This window comes from Pseudonaja textilis, chromosome 2 (genome assembly GCF_049901715.1).
Source record: "Pseudonaja textilis isolate UNSWEBS1 chromosome 2, rPseTex1.2, whole genome shotgun sequence".
Lineage (NCBI taxonomy): Eukaryota > Metazoa > Chordata > Lepidosauria > Squamata > Elapidae > Pseudonaja > Pseudonaja textilis.
The window spans coordinates 50,932,798-50,954,935 of NC_141991.1; the positions used below are offsets into that span (position 1 = coordinate 50,932,798).

General features: G+C 35.7%; 1 protein-coding gene across 1 annotated transcript in view; it reads right to left on the reverse strand.

Annotated features, from left to right (window-relative positions):
• Nucleotides 1-627: 627 nt before the first annotated feature.
• CACNA2D3 (calcium voltage-gated channel auxiliary subunit alpha2delta 3) overlaps nt 628-22,138 on the reverse strand; it is a 582,709-nt gene continuing 561,198 nt past the window's right edge. The window contains exons 35-37 of the mRNA XM_087923863.1: nt 3,387-3,499; nt 2,786-2,868; nt 628-1,044 (exon numbers count right to left, since the gene is read on the reverse strand). Coding sequence (XP_087779989.1) covers nt 952-1,044; nt 2,786-2,868; nt 3,387-3,499 — 289 coding nt within the window. The 3' untranslated portion in view covers nt 628-951. The remainder of the gene's footprint in view (nt 1,045-2,785; nt 2,869-3,386; nt 3,500-22,138) is intronic.

The window sequence follows — 22,138 nt, forward strand, 5'->3', positions numbered from 1 at the left end:
ACCCCATCAAAAACTGAGATGGGGTGGCAAAATTTTGTTTAAATGTCTATGCTGATTTCTGATACTCACTACATTTATTTTTTTGCATTTTGCTGTCCTCAGTGAAGAGCTAATAGATTGATGTTTTCCTACTTTTCTTTTCCTTTTATTAGCTTTTTTAAAAAAGCTTTTAGAAATTGTTATCCACTCACCTGGCCTTATTCTGAACTTTTACTTTCTAAACAGCACTTCTAAAACTCTGGACTATCTGCCTAAAATTCTCCTTTCAGCCTAACATTACCATTTCCTTTCCTCTTCCCCCCTGTATCATCACTGGATGACATATTCCCCATTTTTTGTCCTCCTCACTGGAATTTGGTTTGCAATTATGTTTTTAGCATCTCTTTCTTTAGGAACGCTTTCCCATCATGAACTTCTTTTCCCATCAGCTTCTTCTGCTATGGAATCACATTATCTTTATTAAAATCTAGTTGAAACCCATTTGATTACGCTCAGGGTTTTCTTCTCTTAATATCTTTCCCTGATCCCATAAATAAATACATAAATATTTAAATAAGTATAAATAAAATATTTATTTATAGTTAAATACAATTAATGGCCATGTCAGGTAAATCATCCACTAAAACATTTCCATTTTAATATACTTTATTTAAAAAGTACAGTGTTTTAAATTGTTTTCCATGGGGTAAAGCGGAAAGTAATGACCATTTGTTTCTATCTACTGAAGAGGCTCTGTTCTTGATGAATGGTGATTATTGTATGGCAAATCCATATTTGCATGATGTGCAAAAAAAAAAGAAAAGATAAATGTCTTTTATTTACATAGAGTTTTTATCATCCCATTGTTTAAAATCATGAAATGCTGATGTTTTGACTTATTTCATATCTTCTAGTTGCACCATTTCTCAGTTCACAGTTTATCCATAAGATTTAACAGTACATCAGCCTTTGTCACCTTGAGAAAATGACCCACAGCAGAGATAGCACAAGAAGAGTAGGTTTAGCACTCAGGCCTGAAACACCACCACATTCTCTAGCATTCTCCTAGATATAAAATAAATATGGATGAAGGAAAAAAAAATTGTATTTCAATAAATAAAGCAATATTCACCAAAAGATCCAAGGGTTCTTTTTCAAAAGGCAACTGGACTTTGTTTTTCCTAGAAAATGTTTTGCTTCTCATCCAAGAAGTTTCTTCGGTTCTGATTGAATGGTGGAGAATGGAAGGATTTATATCCCTTTGCACTCATCTGGTCATTAGCAATAGGAATATAAATCCAAGCATCCTCCACCAGTTGCCTTTTGAAAAAGCACCTTTTGGAGAACCATGACATAGATGACTGACAATCTCCATAGATATTCACCAATGGAGGGAGTCAGAGGAAATATTACAGATGCGGATACAAAATTCAAATACAAGGACATTTTAGAAATCATCAATTGCTTACATATAATACAATATCATCAAGACTTGTACAATAGCGGTATGTGCCTCTTTAAGACAAAGGACACAAACCTTGATTTACAGCAATGTGGGAAAGACTTAATTCAGCTTCATGGATTACCTATAGCCCAAATACCACTGAATCCAATGATATTCCTCTGATGTCTAATCATATCATCTGGAACTTTCCAAGTTTGGAATTTCCCAGTTTTTCTTTTCTTTTTAATAAAAGACAGTTGCAGAGGCTGGTGAGAAGCTGGGAATAGGAAACCATTTCTCCAGTGTGCTTCATGTTCCTTCTCAAACCTCTGAAGGAAAAATCTTATCATTCCTTAAGGATTTGCCACATCAGTACCTCTTTTGTATGTCTGCAAAATGGAACTATAGCAATCAGTACAGATGGAGCAGCAGAAGCACTGACCTCATCTTTTAGCTAGAGGTGATGCCTCACTGGTCTTTGATAGTGGGTCATGCTTTCCATTCATTTGGACCTCTGCTGCCCAATCAATAATTGTCCAATCGTAGCTAAAGAGAATTCTCCTATTGTTGATGCTTTCTATCCAGTTTTCCTTTTTCCCCTGATTCACCACCCACCTATTCTTACTTGCCCTATATTTCTGATTTACACTGAAATATTCAAGTCTTCTAACAGTATTAAGTGCATTTGATATAAGGAACAAATTTATGTATAAAATGGGCCGTCTGCTAATTATCATTATTACAATCTGAATCTAAGTGAAAGGAGTAGAGTCAGAAGCTGAGGAAAACAGTAGCGGAGTTTACAGAAAAACCTGAATCTAGCTTATCAACAATATACATACTATATGCTTAGATTTAGTTGCTAATTTTGTTGTGTGATAGCTCATGAGAACTAAAGAGTAGCATAAAATGTTTCACAGGGAAAAAAAACCAGTGGATTTGAGGCAGGAAGGAAGTGACAAAGAGATGTAGTAGCAGACACATGTTTTGGGGGGGGCATGTGGAATATTCATAGGTAAAAATGGTAGAATGCATTGTAGTAGTAGATTACTTTTTGGATACCAGAACTGATGTAGCTGGCAAATGAAGACCATGGGCTGAGAAATATCATACAGACCATAAAAGCAGAGATGTAAACACAGCAAGAATTTGAAGAGACACCATATGTTCACACAAAGGCAAAAGAAATAATTTTGACTGTCTAGTTCTGAATATATAGTCTTCAGACCAAGATGAGATAATGGAAAAATAGAAAAAATAAGATATGAAAAAATGATGGAGTTAGAATTCAAATGGATGCAATTAGAGAAGTGTAATCAGTGAAAGAAAGCAGTAGTTTTATTGTTAGGATAAAGCACTTACCTCAGGATGAAAACCATGACAAGATTCTGGACGTCTCCTAATCTTGTGAGATTTTAGGCGTTCACATTTTAGGGATTCGTTATGTTCACAGAAGTTAAAGATATAGCTTAAATCCTGAATTTTGTCACATTCAAAGTGATTAAAAAAGCCACCTAGACCAACATTTGACACTTGGATTATCTGACAATAGTTGTTTTACCCCACCAATCCACCCCCGTTCTCTGCCTCTGGCATGCTAGCATAGTCATCTGGACATTAATAAAGCAAGCATTGTTAAATTAAGAAAGCAAGTTATTTCCTTTAAAAAAAGCTCAGTATGCTGCTATTGAGGAAGATTATCTAATTTTCCATCTCCATGTTCTAATGTCTTCACTTCTCTTGAAGATATTTTCTACGTTTACATAATTAAGTAACATCCAAAATTCGGAACTCCACAGCATGTATTTTCATTGTATTTGAACAAACAGTAGGTTGGGTTAAAGTATCACTTGATTTAACTTTTAACTAATTCCAAATTGTTTCACTAAGTGCTGGTTAACCCTTTGCTAAGTATTTCTATCCAAACATATGACATTAACATCATTGTAGATGAAAAGGATATACCTTATTTCTATTGGTTCCATGGTAATTGGTGAAACTGACTCACAGTCACATTCATTACTTACTACTACCATGAAGAGATTGCTATTTTGAATTTGTTGAATAACAAAGGACCTGTTGACAAAGAATCAATAATTAATATAATAAGCACTAAAGGAAAACCAACAAAGAATCAAACATGGGCCAAAATGTCATGTTTCTCTAGAACTTGGAAGGAGAAGTAAGCATAGGAATATTCATTTTTCACCTGTGATTATTACTGTATATTGATTTCCATCATCCTATGAGGTAATTATTTTTAGAATAATACAATAAAATTCTTTGTGGTAACATGATACGGCACATGGATTGATTTAACCCAACTTAGGCAATTACTTACCTGAGTATCTCTTTTTTTCCTCCTTACTAATTAAATATGAAGTAAATTTTATTCTCATCCAACATCCTACATATTAAAATTTGAGCACAATCCAGCCAAGATTGGCTCCTACCAGTCCTTGATGCAGATATGCAGATATACAAGCCTATGTTCACTTCAATGTTATTTGAATTAACTTTGCTTTGCAAAGTAGGATTTATTCCTCCTCTTCTCCGATAGGTGCTTTCAAAAAGCTATGACTTCATATAATGGCATAACAGAAAATCAATTTTAAGAAATCCCAGAAAGATGAAAAAAAATAGTGAATAGAAAATCTTATTAGAAACCCCTGGCTGTAGTAGAAAAAATGATTTATTTGAATATTTTGAATGATGTGGTGGAGAATCTCTTGTATCCATCTGCATCACTGTAGAAAAAAGGGGAGTCTGTCCAAGAGTTTTTTTTTTTAACCCTCTTATAACCAGCAATTCCAAACAAGAATAGTCCTTGGAAAACAATAATGATTTAGATATTTCAAGATTCAGGTGAGCACATTGGAAGTGGTAAAAACCTTTTTGAAAGCCCCTTGGAACAACCATGACCTGGATGACTAAGTAACTCCATAGACATTCCTCCTCTTCTCTTAGTAAGGATGGTGTAGGGCAAGGGGATAGGGAATGGGACCCTTCAGAATATATCTGAAGCAAACAACTGCATTATTAGTCTCTGTGTTGACCCACAAGGATGTTTAAGCACAAACTTCTTTCTAAAATAATCATTTTCATATTTCTGGAATAAGTTTTTTTGGCACAATAGGTGATCCTTATTATTCAAGTTTCAAATCCATGTTTTCCACATTTGCAGTGGGTAAATTGCAAACTAAACATAATTACTGTAAGGATTCCATGCATCCACAAGTTTGGGTGATGGGTTCCATCTGGAGGAACACATCTTTAATACTTTTTGTCTGCTTTATGAATGGGCAAGATAGCAGAGCTTACTATCTGTGGTTTCATTACATATAATAAATAGGCTGAAACAGATTCTCCTCCCCCCCCCACACACATTGATAAGTTGCATGTATCATTAGCTGAGTCACTTCATCTGAAATCTAAAGCTCCTCTAAAGCTTCTCCAGATCAAAAAGGAGATGGCCTTGTGGACAATAATATGTTTCAGAAATGTAGTTCAATATTCCTTTACACTACTGTCCTGACATTTCCCTATCCATGTAGTAAAGGACTCTATTTTTGTCTTAATCTTTAAATCAGTTCCATGTAACATGTCATGACATATAACACCAATGAATCCAGAACAGACGATGTCAGTGGTTTGGCAGAAAAGCATGAAGTTAAATGAGGACTTGACGTGTAGATGTGGACAAAGGCATATTTCCACTCAGACGTCTTTACTTAAAATACATATTGTCTTACTAAGAAAATGCTCTGCTTTTTCCAAAAATCACAGAAAACTGAAGGTGGGGGAAGATTTGTAAGGGAGGCAGAATCCTTTGAACTGGCTCTGGGAAAGAAACAACAGGGGAAACTGCAATTAAAAGAGCACTAAGAGGAAGATTAAATGCACTTGGGGTTTTTAAACTTACTGAACCCCCATTAAAATTACACTTACTGGGATCTGTAATACAATGATGATAAACACAATGTGCATTTACAGTCTAACACACTAGGTTTGAACTTTCTAGCAACGTCTACAAACAGCTGGATCTTGTAGCACAACTGACATCAGTGTAATGAAGCATCTGTGGCTTTGTGGATTTGTGGGGAGGGAAGAGAAAGAGGCCAATAAAAGGAAAAGAGGAACATTCCTTAACACAGTATTACAGCTATGTTTTAAATATGAAGATATCTCAGAAAGCTATAAATATTTATCTGATCCGCAGGGGAATAAAATACAGTTCCAGGGTACTCCTTTCAGGAAGGGCCATCAGCCAATCCTACAATAGGTTGCAAAATCCTACAACATGCTACAATAGATTGTAGCATTTTCAACAGCAACCTTGCATGCAAAATTAGCTCATCAGATGCCTGGAAGAGGATAGTATCCAGCAATTGTCAGAGTTACCATTTGCTGGAACTACTCATGGTGTCTGAAAAAGGTTAGTTTGGGTGGGGGAATAAAAAGGGATTAAACATGAGAGATTTGGCTAGACTTTTAAATGATGTGGACTGCCCCATATTTAGAAGTGTTCCCAAGGGCATTTAAACATAGGAGGAAATCTAACACAAATGACACTGATCAGGAGACATTTTGTCCCAAACTGCCTGTGCTGTGGATGAACTATAATGACTTAATAATATATTATGTTAAAGTTATATATATGGATAACTGATCCAATCCCTATTAGCACAAGCCAACTCCTAGAAGGCACCAGATAAGGACTTTATCCATATGAAGGAACTGGAAAGGGTACAAGCTCGTCCAGCTTGTGGGGTATGCTTTTAAGCAACTTCCTGCTTTGTCAAAATATATAAGGTACATTGGGGGATCTTCAGAGGTGGTATTCAGCAGGTTCTGACCAGTTCTGGAGAACCGTTAGTGGAAATTTTGAGTAGTTCGGACAACTGGCAAATACCACCTCTGAGTGGAGATTTTTACAGTATCCTTCCCCTGCCATGCCCACCAAGCCACGCCCACAGAACCAGTAGTGAAAAAAGTTGAACCCCACCACTGGGGATCTTGCTTTCTTGGAATCTTATTTTCAATTATATGTGCATAGTGTTCTAAAAAGAATCTGATCCTGGCAATCTTAGTGAGAATGTGGTTTTACTGGGTATTCCCTTTTCAAAAGGGCATCTCGGTCAGCTATTCAGCTTATAAGGAACCCATTTTAAAAATCTTTTAAATGATCTACAAAATCCCGTATTACTCCAGCCAGATTCCTGACTTGTAAGATTTTAAAGACAGGGAGGGAGGGATAGTGCTATTTCTGGTCCACATCAGTTTCACCTGGGTTCATTCAAGAATTAATTGCATTCCATTTCTGTATATATCTGTTATTGTTTTAAAGAAACAAAAAAACACACGGCAATTTATCTTATTGTTTAACATTTCTTTCCAAGGTTTAGCAATCTTTCCAAAAAAGTCCCCCCTGCACATTTTGCTTTAAAATCTATGTTTTATATGAGAATAAGGGCTCAAAAAATAAATATATGGACCTTTGATCTTTCACCCCAGAGTTGTTCAACTGAGTTTTTCTCCAAAGTTTCATATATGCAAAGGCAAACAACAAACATCAGCACACAAACAGGAACAACTCACACATCTGTCTAGTATGTTTTACCCCAGTAAGATGCATATATCTTTCCTGACCCATTAGACATTTTGCATCTGGATATATTCGATCCCAGGTAATAATCTAGAGTCACAGGCCCCAATGAATTGGATTCACGCCATTATTCTGACAAGTTATCAGCATCTTAGCTTAGGTTTATTCACTTATTCCTTCCTAGGATAGCTTTACTTACTTACTTACTTACTTACTTACTTACTTACTTACTTATTTGGTCAATGACTAACAACCTAAAATAATAAAAAGGGAAATAAAGACAACAATTACAACCAGGATCAATGGGGAGAAATAGGTGCAATTATATGCTGGCAACTATAAAATAAATCAAATATAGCATACTCTGATCACCCCTATTACAATAATAATATGTTTATTTGCCCAACACTAATAAATCTAAGGATGAGAGAACTTTCCCGGCATTACAATATAAAAAGACCACACACAGATCATTCAGGCCTTCTCTGAATGAATATAGTAGTGCATTTTCTCAGACATTCTTATCTTAGATTCCATCTGTGCATAATTTAATGAAGTGTTGGTGGCTTCTCCATTCCTGTAGCCTAACTAGGCACAGAAATATCATGTCAATGTCTGAGTTATATACAAAGTCAATTCCATGTTGGTTCATATACAAAGGATTAAATTAGCACTATCAGTTGTATAAGAAAGGTATAGTTAGTGTAGTGATGCTTACAGTCTCCATTGTGTAATTCATCAGAAAAAAGGTTCTCTTTTTGTCCAGTTTATTATTCCCAGATATTTTCAATAATATACAAAAGATTTAAATTAAGAGAGGATGGATGGGAAACATACAGTCTACAATATGTTTCTGAACTTCAACCTTTTCAGCATGGTCAATATTGTGGGTGTTGATCAACTCACGGTGGAGAATATACCTACTGCTTGCTTCCCATTTTCTCCACAACAACTTTCCTGTGAGATGAATTAGATTGAGAGAGAATAAGTCACCAGTCAGAAGAAGGCCTAGTCTTCTGGTTTCTAGTCTACCACCCAGGGGTGGAATTCAATTTTTTTAACAACTGGTTCTGTGGGCATGGCTTAGTTGGTCGGCATGTCTTGGTGGCCATGTGACTGGCTGGGCGTAGCCAACTCAATATCACTCACATCGAGGCACACATCTCCTCGCCTGGCTTCTCATGACTGTGGGGATGCTGCAACAGTCATAAATGTGAAAAATGGTTATAAGCCACTTTTTTCAGTGTCGTTGTAACTTTGAATGGTCACTCCACACAAGCAAAGTACCAGCAAAGGAGGGGAAAAAATCTCCAGAGAAGTTCCAGAGAAGTCTAGTCCTGCCAAGAATGTAATAAGGGTTAACGGAGTTTCTGTAAGCAACACCAGAATGTTTCCTTCCTGCTTTCCTTACAGGATTAGGCCAGTAATTTCTTCTAACAACCGGTTCTCTGAACTGCTTAGAATGTTAACAACCGGTTCTAGCAAATAGGTGTAAACCTGTAGAATCCCACCCCTGCTACCACCTTCATCACTACATCAAATTGATTTATAGATTGATTATACACCATTAAGGCATTGCTGACTTTTAGTGACCAAATGGATTTTCTTCATGATGACCATTCCTAACATAGTCTTTCAGGCCTTCCAACTGTGCTTCCATCATGACTGCAACTGAATTGCATCTACCTTCTGATAGTTGTCCTGCTCTTTCCTTTCATCTTTCCCAGCATTACAGTCTCCTCCAAACTGCTAGCTTTTCACATAATGACATTACAGAAAATCAATTCTGAAAAAAAAAATCATTGGATGAAAAATCTTGTTAGAAACTCCTTGCTGCACTAGAAAAATGATCCACTCAAATATGATGTGGTGGAAAATCTCTTGTATCTATCTGCATCACCTTATAAAAAAGGAAGACTGTCACAGTTATTTTTTTTACTATTGAAATCAGCATGGAACAATTCTAAAGAAGAACAAGTAGCCCTTGGAAAATAGCAATGATTTAGACCACAGATTTCAAACTCGCTGCGTCACGTTGCCATCACGTGATGTTTCGTGATATTTTTTCTATTTGTGGAGCTAAGGTGGGCATGGCCTGCACATGACACATCTGCCCTGCGGGCTACCAGTTTGACACTCTTGACTTAGATTCTTTAGGATTCAGATTAACACTTTGGAAGTCATAAAAACGGTTAATTATCTTCACTGGAAACCACTGTCTGAACATAGTACCGATTAAAATGTGGGTTAACTGGGGTCATTCTAACACTAGTTCAAGGAATTCAAAATAAGAGGAAAGATGTCAGCAGGAAAGGAAAAGGACACAGATTACCATAATATCTGGCAACAAATATTATGGAAATCTGGATTTCTTCTCTTGAACAAAAATAAAGAAGTGTGTGACAGATAATCTGCACATTTGCTCAATCTTTTGGGTTGTTATGCGTGATGAGTACCTTCAAGGATATGTGTTACAAAAGCAATTCATTGCATCATTAGACAATCCATGCCTGTTTGGATCATTATTTCAGAAATATTTCCTTATGTAAGATAGAAAAACAGAATGACCATGAGCGGGCAAAAGAGCAGTGGAACAGGAGCAGCTTCCATATTTTGGATGCATTCTATAAGTTATTCCATTCTGAGCTACTTTGGTTCAAATATTTTTGTGTGTGATGCACCACTTCAGTGAGTTAAAGGTCATGACAACACTAGTTTTAGTATTATATATTGATGTAAGGGAGGAAGAAGTATGCTATTGCAAAACAAGTTTATAAAGCAAATCCCAAACATGAACCCAAACCAAAGTACTTGTTGGAATCATGGCTATAATGGCTGAATTATGTAGAGGTCATAGATTTCTTTGGTTTAGTTAGATTTCTTTAGCACCTGTTGAAATAATCTTTCCCTAGTATAATCTAACGTAATGTTTGACTTTAGCTACCTATAATCTAGATAGGTAGCTAACTTCAAGTATTCTAATTTCACTGGTAGTTTTAGTGGTTATGCTGGGATTACATCTCACAGCTGTCTCATTTTGATTTTTCTTCCTGTTGGTTTAAGTCACAAAACAAAATGTGCACACATATATTCACAATTCATAATGTGGAAAATGATGTACAGTCTCTATTCAAGTATCTGTTACTCACATAATTAGCAGTTGCAAAACCCAAACCCTAATGGCATGGAACAAACTTCAACCGTTCAACAGGCAGATATCTGTTGTTTTGGTTTTCAATCCTTCTAATGTATTTTCCAGACTTCTGGCTAGATTTCTAATACACATTAAAAAAAACACAACACCCTGATTGAATGTTACATCTACATTGCCAGGCTATTAAAAAAAGAGAGAATGGATCAGTTTTAAGCAATTAAAAAAACAAAGAAATTAATAAGACAGTAACTGAATTTCAGCATAATTTGGTGAAAAGATATATCTTATGGACAATTTGTGCTCGAAATTGGCAGTGGAAGCACATTTTTAGCCAGCTGGCCCAGCTTTGCTGAGCATGATCACTGAATTTGCTTGTTTTAACTGGGAAAGAAGAAGCTATTTCTAGTCTAATCATTGTCAGCTAACCAGGGGCTGAAACTGGAATCGAACAGATCAATAATAATTACCCGGTTAAATATTGGAATGGGCCTGAGTCAGGAATCCAAGTGAAAACATCTTCCTTAAATTATTTTCTAGCTTTTATTTGAACGCCTCTAATGAAGTGGGAAACCCCTACCTTTCTAGGTAATTGATCCCACTGTCGGGCAGTTTTTTTTCTTCTTTTAATGTTCAACTGGAATCTGCCTTCCTGTAATTAAAATTCACTATTTCATGTCCTAAAATCTGCAATGAGAGAGAATAAATCTTTAAAAAAGATATACTTGTGTATCTGTGAGGGTTAGAGAAAGATAATAGATTTGAATGAGGGTGATGTTATGGATTTCAGGGGAACCAAAATTGGCTCTGCAAAAGTGGAATTGACAATCACAGCAAAGACCAAGAAATTGGCGAATGACATCATCCCTTGGAACTTCTGTGGATTAAGAGAGAGCAGATCATCTGCCTGCGCTCCAGACAGCTGCTCTTTGTAAGCAGACCACAGGATAGCCTTCCATGGGTTTGAGTGCATAGAGACAATGAGGTTGGTCATCTTGCTTGCCATCATGGCAGTCTTTTAAAGAGTACTAAGCTTTCACCTTCTAGCAAAGAACTTTTGGAAATTCTCATTAACTATTTTTAAGCGAACAGAGAGCTTTGGAACAATAACTTTGTATGTGCTAGGTGAGCCTGCCTTTCATCCTGAATGAAAGAAATAATAATAATTGAAATCTGAAATAAACAGCAAAAAGCTAAATAAGGTTTTGATTCCAGAACGTTGTAAATGGACTAAGCATCCAGATAAAATTGTAATATTGAAACTTTTACAGTAAGGCTTTCAAATTAATTATAAAGTTAAAAACAACTTCTGATGGGAAATAGATCCTGTTTTGGTTTTTACAAGACATAACCTAAATAATTTCATTATTTCAAAAATGGACACTAGAGAGGACTAAAGATTTTAGGTAGAGGAAAGATATACAAGTCTGCAAGATGTGGTGCAAATGTTCTAACAATTAAAATATTGAAAGGGACTTTTGAAGAATGAAATCAGAAAATAGTAGTCATAATATTAGCAATGTCAATAATGATGCCTGCTTCTATGGATAGATGATGTCCAAAAGTTATTAAATAAATGTCAGATGTAAAAGAAAACAAAAGGACAAGATACAGATGGCATTGAGAATGGATTTATAACTGACAGTCCTAGAAAATATTTAAAATGGAAGTACAAATGACAAACCAAGAATCTATCTATCTATCTATCTATCTATCTATCTATCTATCTATCTATCTATCTATCTATCTATCCATCTATCTATCTATCCATCTTTCTTTCTTTCTTTCTTTCTTTCTTTCTTTCTTTCTTTCTTTCTTTCTTTCTTTCTTTCTTTCTTTCTTGTTAGGTTTACAAAAAAGGGGTTGTAAAAGTCATGCAAAATTCTGTGGAATAGGACAAAGAAGAATTCAAGTCAAATCCTATGACAAGATTTGAATGAATTAAATATGAATCCTGTTAGAAGTAAAAGGAAAGAATGCAAAACTAGTTTATCTGATCAAAGTTAAAATAAGATATGTTGATACTTCTAGCAACTTTTTATGAATTTTTTTATGACACCAGGATTGAAAAGATGATGCTTAGTTGATTTTTTTATAGATAAGAGTAACCTTAGAGAGGGTGAAGAGTTACTAAATTTGTTTACACTTGTGATGTAAGTTTTAAGTTACTTTATATATTTGATTGTGATTGTGTATAAAAAAGAAATGCATATAAGGAAAAGATTGGAGCAAAAGAGTAAGAATGAAAGAATAATACTGTATATGCTGGTATACAGTGAAAATATAGTTGCAAACAATGTAGTTAAAGAGAATGAGGAATGGTTAAGGATAATGTAAAATAATTTTATGGACTTTTAAAAATATTTTGGAAGTAGGTAATCTGGGCTAAACAAGGGGCCTTCAGAATAGTGAATGAATTTACAAATAAAAGTGATAAAACATTTGATGAAAGAGGAAACTGCTCTGAGGCAATGCAGAAAAGAATACTGTGGAATTTCTATGGGAATAATAGGGATATTTGGGATTCTTTTTAGTAAATTGTATAATTGGTTTTAAAATCAAAATAATGTCTAATGCTGAATATTCACTATGAAGGTTTTCCATTTGAAGCAGCATCTGCAAAAAAGAATTACTGAATTATTCTTTATTTTATTTTTATTTATTGATTTTGATTTTTTAATCACTTACAAGATAATAGGTATAACTATATACATAATTATGAATATATGAAATGAATACATATAAGAAAAATAAAAATAAACAATAGGACAGGGATGGTAGGCACATTGGTGCGCTTATGCACGCCCTCTACAGACCTCTTAGGAAAGGGATAAGATCAATAGTAGACAGTCTAAGGTTCAAGTTTTTGGGGTTTGGGGAAGAAACCACAGAGTCAAGTAGGGTATTCCAGACATTGACCACTCTGTTGCTGAAGTCGTATTTCCTGAAATCAAGTTTGGTGCAGTTAACCTTGAGTTTGTATCTATTGTGTGCTCTTGTGTTGTTATTGTTGAAGCTGAAGTATTCATTGACAGGTAAGTCATTGCAATGTATAATTTTATATACCATATTTAGATCAGACCGAAGACGGCGTAATTCAAGGTTTTCTAGGTCTAGAATTTCAAGTCTGGTGGCATAAGGTATTCTACAATAAGTAGAGGAGTGGAGAACTCTTGTGAAATATTTCTGGACTTTCTCAACTGTGTTAATATCATATACATAATGTGGGTTCCAGACTGATGAGCTGTATTCGAGTATTGGTCTAGCAAATGTTTTGTATGCTCTAGTTAGTAGTGTGATATTACCAGAGAAAAAGCTACGTAGGATTAGGTTAACAACTCTTAATGCCTTTTTGGCTATGTAGGTACACTTAGATCATTAAAGATGAGGTCCTTTACAGAGCTTGGATCATCAACAAGGTCTTGACTATTCAGATTGTATTTTATTTTCTGATTTTTGTTTGCCAATATGTAAGACAGAGCATTTATTTGTTGAGATTTGAAGTTGCCATTTGCTTGACCATTCTGATTCATAGTGAAGGTCTTTTTGAAGGGTAGCAGTATTGTCTGTGGTATTGAACAGCTTTACATCATCAGCGAAGAGAATGCAGTTGCTCTTAATATGATCACAGAGGTCATTTATGTAGAGTATGAAGAGAGTTGGTCCTAGAACACTGCTTTGGGGGCCACCACTATTGACAGGTACAGAATTTGATAGGACACTCCCAATTTTGACCATTTGTTGTCTGTTTGACAGGAATGCTTCTATCCAGTTATGCAGTTGTCCAGAGATAACGTAAGATTTTAGTTTTAGGAGTAGTTTGTCGTGTATTCTGGTGACTGTTGCATTCTTAATGTTTGTCTCTTGACTGAAACTAGTTTTAGGAAACTAAAAATGCTTTAAAATTGGCTTATTTCTCTTAAAATTTCTCCGTACTTGTCAATTTTAATATTTTCCTCCTATTTTACTAACAAGGTGTTGTTGATCATCTAATACACATTACAAAATATTATTTCTTTGTAATAATTCTTTCAATCTATTAAGCAGAAAAATACATAAATCTTTCCTCAATTCATAGAGCAGCAGAATTACAGTATATAGTCCATGATCAAAACTAATTTCTGCTTTTTATTCTATACTTTTCTATCAATGTATCATGGCTTCACTGCCTTTTACAAAAGAAAAGGTAGATTTGAGCTAGGATTTCAGAGTAATGTCTAATTAAAAACATTTTAGAACACAAAGTCAATATTGTACTATCTGCTGGCTAGGTAAGCAAAATTACTCTAGATCTCTACTGCTATGCAATACAATGATAGTTTTCTATTTTTATTCTTTCCACTGCATTCATGGGGAACAAATAAGAGATGTCGGTCACAGAGAAAATATAGTATCCTATCATTTCCTTTAAGAAAAATATGGACTTGGAGATAGATCCAAACAGCTAAGCCTTCTCCATGCATTGACACTAGCACAAATTTTATTTTGTCTACTGTTAGGATTTCTCCATAAAATTCTTACAAATGTTAAAAAACTATAATTATAGATGTTAAAAAATAGAACTTTAGTAAATGTGGAAACAAATAGGTTTTCAAACCCAAATTAACCAGTCCAGATTTTTTTTTTTCAAAATTAAGATTCTGTAGGTTTTTCTTTTAAAAAAACCTTTTTTTTAATAGTCGAAAATCTGTTACGTTCTTATTGAAAATTCACAATCTTTGCTATACAAGATTATTATTATTGCAAAAGCTGTTAAATTGTGTGTTCTTGCATTTCATCAATTCAACACTGCTAATAGATGAAAAGATTTATTACCTGGTTTAAATTCTTGCCCAAATAAGAGCCAATTTACAATAACATTTGACTTCCTAAATTTGGCTGAAATGTACTCCAATTTTAATCGGTTTTCTTAATCCAAATAATTCCTCCCATGTATTTCTAACAACTTAGCTGAAAATATTATGACAATAATAGTCACCTTGTGTTTCAAAATGATCCCCTCCCTATGTAAACTATAATCTTTAACTTAAACCCTTTCTGTGGTGTGTTACAAATGAAAACATTAGACTTTCCAGCGATTCCATTTTAGTATTTTTCAAGAAGGAATATAGTTAGTCATGGATTTTGGATGGAAGAGAAACAGGACTAGTCATGGGTGAGCTCCCTTGTACTTGGTTCAGAAATTATCTATTTTTTCCAAGTGAGTCTTGGGGAAAAAAGGACAGATTTTTCTAATCTGATTCCAGAAAAGCTTGGGAAATAAAATTACAAGGAAATTTCTGCAAAATTATCTGGCAATTATTTTTACTTACTAAGCAGGAAGTTCCTTGTGACAAGATAGGTGACGGATTTTGAAGGGAGCTCACCAAAAATAAAGAAGCAATTTATGTATCTTCTTTATTTTCCAAATATTTCCTTGGGCATATGCCCACCAACACACCCATTTTCTTCTAAAATTAATAGATTTTATAACTATTTATGGCTCCTGGTTAATATTCAATTATTTCCTGGGTCCACTGACTGATGTCTGTTAGGCTAAATTTTATATTTGTGGGATGGTGGGGGTGTGAGGAAAAGTTTAGAATGGTGGACACAAATCAGATGGATTGCAATCCAGCTCATAATGAATGTACTGAATTCCAACTCTATAAAGGAACTTTTGGATCTTGTGGGCATATTTAGAAATGTAAACATGCAGAATACTTTAGACACATCCTCAAAATTAGGCTATTATGGTTAATATATTTTTCCATGTTTTTCTGGATACATGGATACATTTTCAGCAAACTATTCAACCATAGCTATTTGTCATTTTTATCTTCCAAGATGACAATACCTATGCTACACTAGTGTTAGAAAGATGCTAAAAATTAGTGCTCTGATTTACAATAAGAGTATGTTCTGCAGGCCACTCCAGCAATCTGAGTTTATGTAATGAATTAAATCAGGGCTGTCCAACCTTGGCAACTTTAAGGCTTGTGGACTTCAATTCCCATGCTGACTGGGGAATTCTGGGATTTGAGGTCCACAAGTCTTAAAGCTGCCAAGATTGGACAGCCCTGCATTAGATAATAGATTGAAAAAGATATTGAATATCTTCTAAACTAAGGCGGCTCTTTTCAGCCAGGTACCATGCAGGTTAGGGTACACAGCTGAGACAGCATTAGTTGTGCTTGTTGATGGCATTTGGCAGGACAAGATACGGGTGGTACACCAATCATTGTTTTCATTGATTACTTAGCAATTTTCAATACCATCAATCACATTATCCTTCCTGACTGCATTGGATTGCAGTGGTTCACCTCCTCCCTCATAAATTGGATTCAGACAGTGGCTGTGGACCCCCCCCCCCCAAATCATGCCTTCTGCCTTTTCCCTGGGGAGTGCTGTCTTACTCTACCTGTTAAATATCTACTAGACTGAGTGTTTGGGTCCCTGACTTTTAAGATGGTCTTGGATCTGTGCATTTCCCTATTCAAGACTAGTATGCAATTTGAGGGCCCTTCTGGATTCATAGCTTGAAGAGGATCTGGATTTGTAAATATTGTTTTGCACAGGTCCAGCTGCACGTTCCTTGAGTGGGAGGCTCTTCAATTGGCAATTTATTTCCTAGTCACTTCAAAACTGGACTACTGTAATGCATACTACATGGGACTACCTTTGAAGACCATCCATAAGCTACAGCTGGTCTGAAGTGCAGTGGTGTAGACAGTAATGGATCACCACTGCTTTGCAAGCTGAACCAATTAACAGTTGGTTTTGAATGCAATTCAATGGCATTCACCACTATGTCTATGTGAGGAGTCCAAAACTGGATTTAATATTCCAAATGTGGTCTGACCAATGCAGAATAGAGAGGGGAAACAACCTTAGTTCTGATACACACAATTAAATATGAGCCAACAGTGTGTGGCGGCAGCCAAAAAAGTCAATGCAATCTTAAATTGCATTAACAGAGAGATACAATCAAAATCAAGGGAGGTACTAATACCACTCTATAAAGCCTTAGTAAGACCACACCTAGAGTACTGCATCCAGTTTTGGTTACCATACTATAAAAAAGATGTTGAGCTCTAGAAAGAGTGCAGAGCAGAGTAACCAAGATGATTAGGAGACTGGAGGCTAAAACATACGATGAATGGTTGCAGGAACTGGGCTTGGCTAGTCTAGTGAAGAGAAGGACAGGGGAGACATGATAGCAGTGTTCCAATATTTGAGGGACTGCCACAGAGAGGTGGGGGTCAAGCTATTTTCCAAAGCACCTGAAGGCCAGACAAGGAACGAAGTATGGAAACTGATCAAGGAGAGATTCAACCTAGAAATAAGGAGAACTTTCCTGATAGTGAGAACGATCAACCAAAGGGAATAGCTTACCTTTGGAAGTTGTGGGAGCTTCATCACTGGAAGCTTTCAAGAAGAGACTGGACTGACATCTGTCAAAAATGGTGTCGGGTCTGCCTGGACAGAGGGTTGGACTAGATGACCTACAAGTTGCTTTCCAACTCTGTTAATTTGTAATCTGATATTTTTTTTTCTGTTGATGCAGCCTAGAACTTCATTTAGTTATTAAAAATCTGTATTTCAACTTTAGCCCATTTTCAACTTGTGATCTAACAAGAGTTTCAGATCTTTTTTCCATGTTCTATCACCTATTATAGCCTCGCCTATCATACACTCATGCCTTTGCATTTTCCTTACTAAATAAAGGACTTTGCTAATCCCTTAACTTTGTGATGTTCACAAACTTGACCTTTATATTTTCTAACCTCTCATCCAGGTTATTTATTTTTTAGTGGTGGGAAAGCTTTCCATCGTATCCTGAATGTAACTTCAAAAGATCATTGCTGTCAGCCTTCAAGATTCTCTTCCTTTGCTTTGCATCTTTCGGCTGTCATAAGTAACGGCGGGAGGAGGGGGGACATGATTATGGGAAGCAAGTTGGAGGTTTTAAAAAACAGAACTGTATAAGTTGGGGGCGGAGGGGGTTTCTTGCTTAGGCTTCTATCCCATGCTATGTGCAACTGCAACTCTTTATCAAGGTCAATTGACAGAGGCCTCACCACCACCTGGAGATGCCCACATGATGCTATACACAACTTTTAATTGGATGAGCCAATTGAACTATTGGAGGTGGGAACCGTTGCCATCACTTTGTATATGTAATTTACATGCTCATTTTCTCAGATTCAGAATTCTGTTGTTGCTACCACTTGATTTCCAGTAAAATATATCTTTTCTCTAATTAATAGAGTCTAAGTATTTCTCTCTTGGATTTTGAATGGAGCACCATCTGACATTTGCATCGGTCTGTTTCAGTAGGGAGTCACTACCAACCATAGCTTTCTCTTCTTCTGGTCAGAGGTAAGTGTTTCAAAGGGAAAGAGCTCTTTCGACTTTTGTGAAACATTCCTTCATCTATTCATAAAGGAAGATGTCTTGGTATTGTTGTTTCCTTGTAAGAACTTCCTATGTTCAGTCGAAGAATTTCTTATTTCCATTGATAATTTTGAATGTAGATAGGTTTACCATTTCCTTTTCTTTTCAAGGATAGCCTGCCTGCACTTACAACATGTGTAGTTCTTGCTGTCTTCAAAAGCAAACAATTGTACAATCTACAGCCATAATACTACAGTAGTTTTCTCCATTGAGGAGGAGGAGGAGTGACCTCCTATACAAAAATCCAGTTTACTTTCTGAAAAGTGGCTCCTTTATGTTTATCCATGAAGCTGCCTCAACTAATAATGCTTCATTTACAAACAATGGGCTATCAACAGTCCTCAGGAACAACTGGTCAAAAATCAGTCAGCTGCACTAATCAGTCAATTCTTTGTTGATATCTCCAATCCCTTCAAATTCTCCTTTCAACATCTGAGTGCTTACCCAATTACTCATTTTAATCAAAAGCTGACAGCATATGACTTGATTAGTTGCAACCATCCATTATATTGAGGTAAAGTTTAAGTACGTATCAAAATACTTTGCATAATAATTAAAAAATAATTTTCTATGTTTCTTTAAAAAATCCCATAGATGAGCTGGATAAATGTTAATACAAATTATCTTGCTCAAATTGTAGGGGCAAATATAATGGACCTTTGAGGTTTGACATGGTTTTGACAATAATTGTTATGGGATAGAAACAGTTATGATTAGTAAAGGGGAAAAAAACTTCCTCTTCCTGCAAATTAGAGTGGATGTTTCTTGAATTTTATACAGTGTTCCTTTAAAGAATCTATTAAATTTCAGATTGTTATTTGTATGTTAAGGACAAATACATTTAAGAACTTTTTTCTGTTTTCTTTGAACTGCAAAGCTTATTTAAGTCCTAGGTTTTAAGAAACCATCCAGACTCAGCTGATCAAAGTAAAATCCAAGCATATACAGATAGATGTGTACAGGTTTGACAAGTCACAAGGAAATTTCAGATGAAGAAATGACAAAGAAATATCTTGTTGACACAAAGATGCCATGTTACTATAAGCTTAATACTAGAGATGATAAGTACACGCTAAGAAAATAGAAATTATAGGAATATTTTCTCGTACTATTTTGACAGCACTTCGAGCCTGCCCAGTTTACTTTGGAAGATGATTCACTGGCTAGCTACCAGATTTGACTTTCTGGAGATCTGCCTGCTGGACTGCTAGCGCCTTGGGTTTGCCCTACTTTGGGAGTAGGAGATCGAGTAAGTATTGTGGCAGCTGCTAGCTCAAGGGTTAGTGAGGGAAATGTTGAATTTATTGTTTAAAAAAACATTTATATAGCTGTCCATCTTAAAAGCAAACTCTGAATAGCTTACAATGAATAAAACAATGTATGCAACAATAAAGGCAAAAGAGACAATACATCCAAGAACAGAAAAATCTGGGGCCACAACCACACTTCTTGATGCAGACCAAAATATTCTCATTCTGCTCTAACCTCATCCTATCCCAATGCTTAGGAGTGGAGCCAGATTATTAAATACTCCCTGGAAGGTTAAAAGAGTAGGGCTTTGTTGGTTCTCAAGGAGGATGGTGTTTTATGTTTTATATTAATTTATTTGATTCTTTTTATTAATTTTATTGTTTAAGATGTGACTTTATATTTTGTAAGCTGCCTTGAGTCACCACGGGAGAATAGGCGGAATAATAATAATAATAATAATAATAATAATAATAATAATAATAATAATATAGTAGTTAATAATAGTGCCTAGGTCTTTAGGCACAGCATCCAGTGGTATTCAGAACACTGGGTACTGTGCCTAAAGACCTAGGCAAGCACTTAAAAACAGTTGGCACTGACAAAATCAGCATTGGTCAGTTGCTAAAGGCCACCTTACTGGGATCTGCTCACATAATCCGTCGATACATCACACAGTCCTAAATGCTTGGGAAGTGTTCGACTACTGATTTGTGATATGAAACCTAGCATAATCATCTCGTCTGCTGTGTACACCATTGCTTTTTGTGTATAATAATGATAATAATAATAATCCATAGGCACTGACATATTTCTCATCAATCAATTGCAGAAGGCAGCTTTACTTCTGTAACACCATCAAACATCCAGATTTGCCTATCCCAGGTCAATAGGTAGACAAAAATTCCAAACCTAGTCTGAACATCTGGATGAGTGTGCGATGATAATGATGATGATGATGATGATTGTTATTATTCACAAAAAACAACAGTGTACACAGCAAACGAGATAACTATGCTGGGTTTCATATCACAAATCACTAGTTGAACACTTCCCAAGCATTTAGGACTGCGTGATGTTTCGGCGGATTATGCAGGCAGATTCCAGTAAGGTGGCCTTCTGCAGTTGACCAATGGTGATTTTGTTAGCGCCAATTGTTTATAATTGCTTGCCTAGGTCTTTAGGCACAGCAACCGATGTGCCGAGTATCATTGGAACCACCTGAACTGTTTCATGCCAGAGTCTCTGCAGTTCGATTCTCAAGTCCTGATATCTGGTGATTTTTTTTCAAGTTGTTTCTTGTTGATTCTGTTTTCACCAGGTATGGCAATGTCGATGATCCACACTTTTTTCTTTCTCCACAATCATGAAAACCAGGGCGTTGTCTTCCAAAACTTTATCAGTCTGTATTCAGAAGTCCCACAGTGGTTTTGCATGCTCATTTTTGACTATTATTACTACTACTACTACTACTACTACTACTACTACTAAGAAAAAGTAGTAGTAGTAGTAGTAGTAGTAGTAGTAGTCAGGAGCTGCAATGGAAAAGTTACATAAAGATCTGCAAAGTCACAATGTTTAAGGAAAGGGATCTAGGGCCAGTGCCTGCTCCCTGGTCTGGTGGGCTGGGCAGGTACCCTTAGGGGGAGGTTGTCCTGCAGACTAACCTGATTCCATTCCATGTAGGGCTTAAGCAGGTAATGATGTTTTGAAAGAAGTAAATTGCTCTGCTCTGATTGTTTTAATAAGGTGATTTTTTATTTTTGTGAAGGTATTGCCTTTACATTTACAGCTTCACCATAAAAACATATTGTCAGAATACTGGAATACTATATAACACTAAAGCTGAATTATTTCAAAATAATTAAACTCAAATCCTTTGAAGGACACTGAGCTTATAAAAAGCATAGATAATCAGAGGCCTGAGATGGAACCTCACAAATCTTATCTTTAAAGGCAACAGCCAACAACATTTCCCTCCAGAAAAGTGAGCTAACGGCAATACATAATTTGGCCCTGGGATTTAAAGGCTTGTAAATCAAACCATTCTCACTGGACTGTATATATAAAATATTTCATAATTAACTTCTAACCTCTCGCATAGTTGAAGTAGTTTTTTTCACTCCCTTTTTTTCTCTTTGATGTTTTCTTTTTTTTATACTATATTCAACATGATAGGAAAACTGCCAAATTGCCCCTTCCTTTTCTTCCTCTATTTTTAAATCAGTTATGTATTTATTTAAATTACAAGGTTCTGCTACATAAGAGGCAGCAT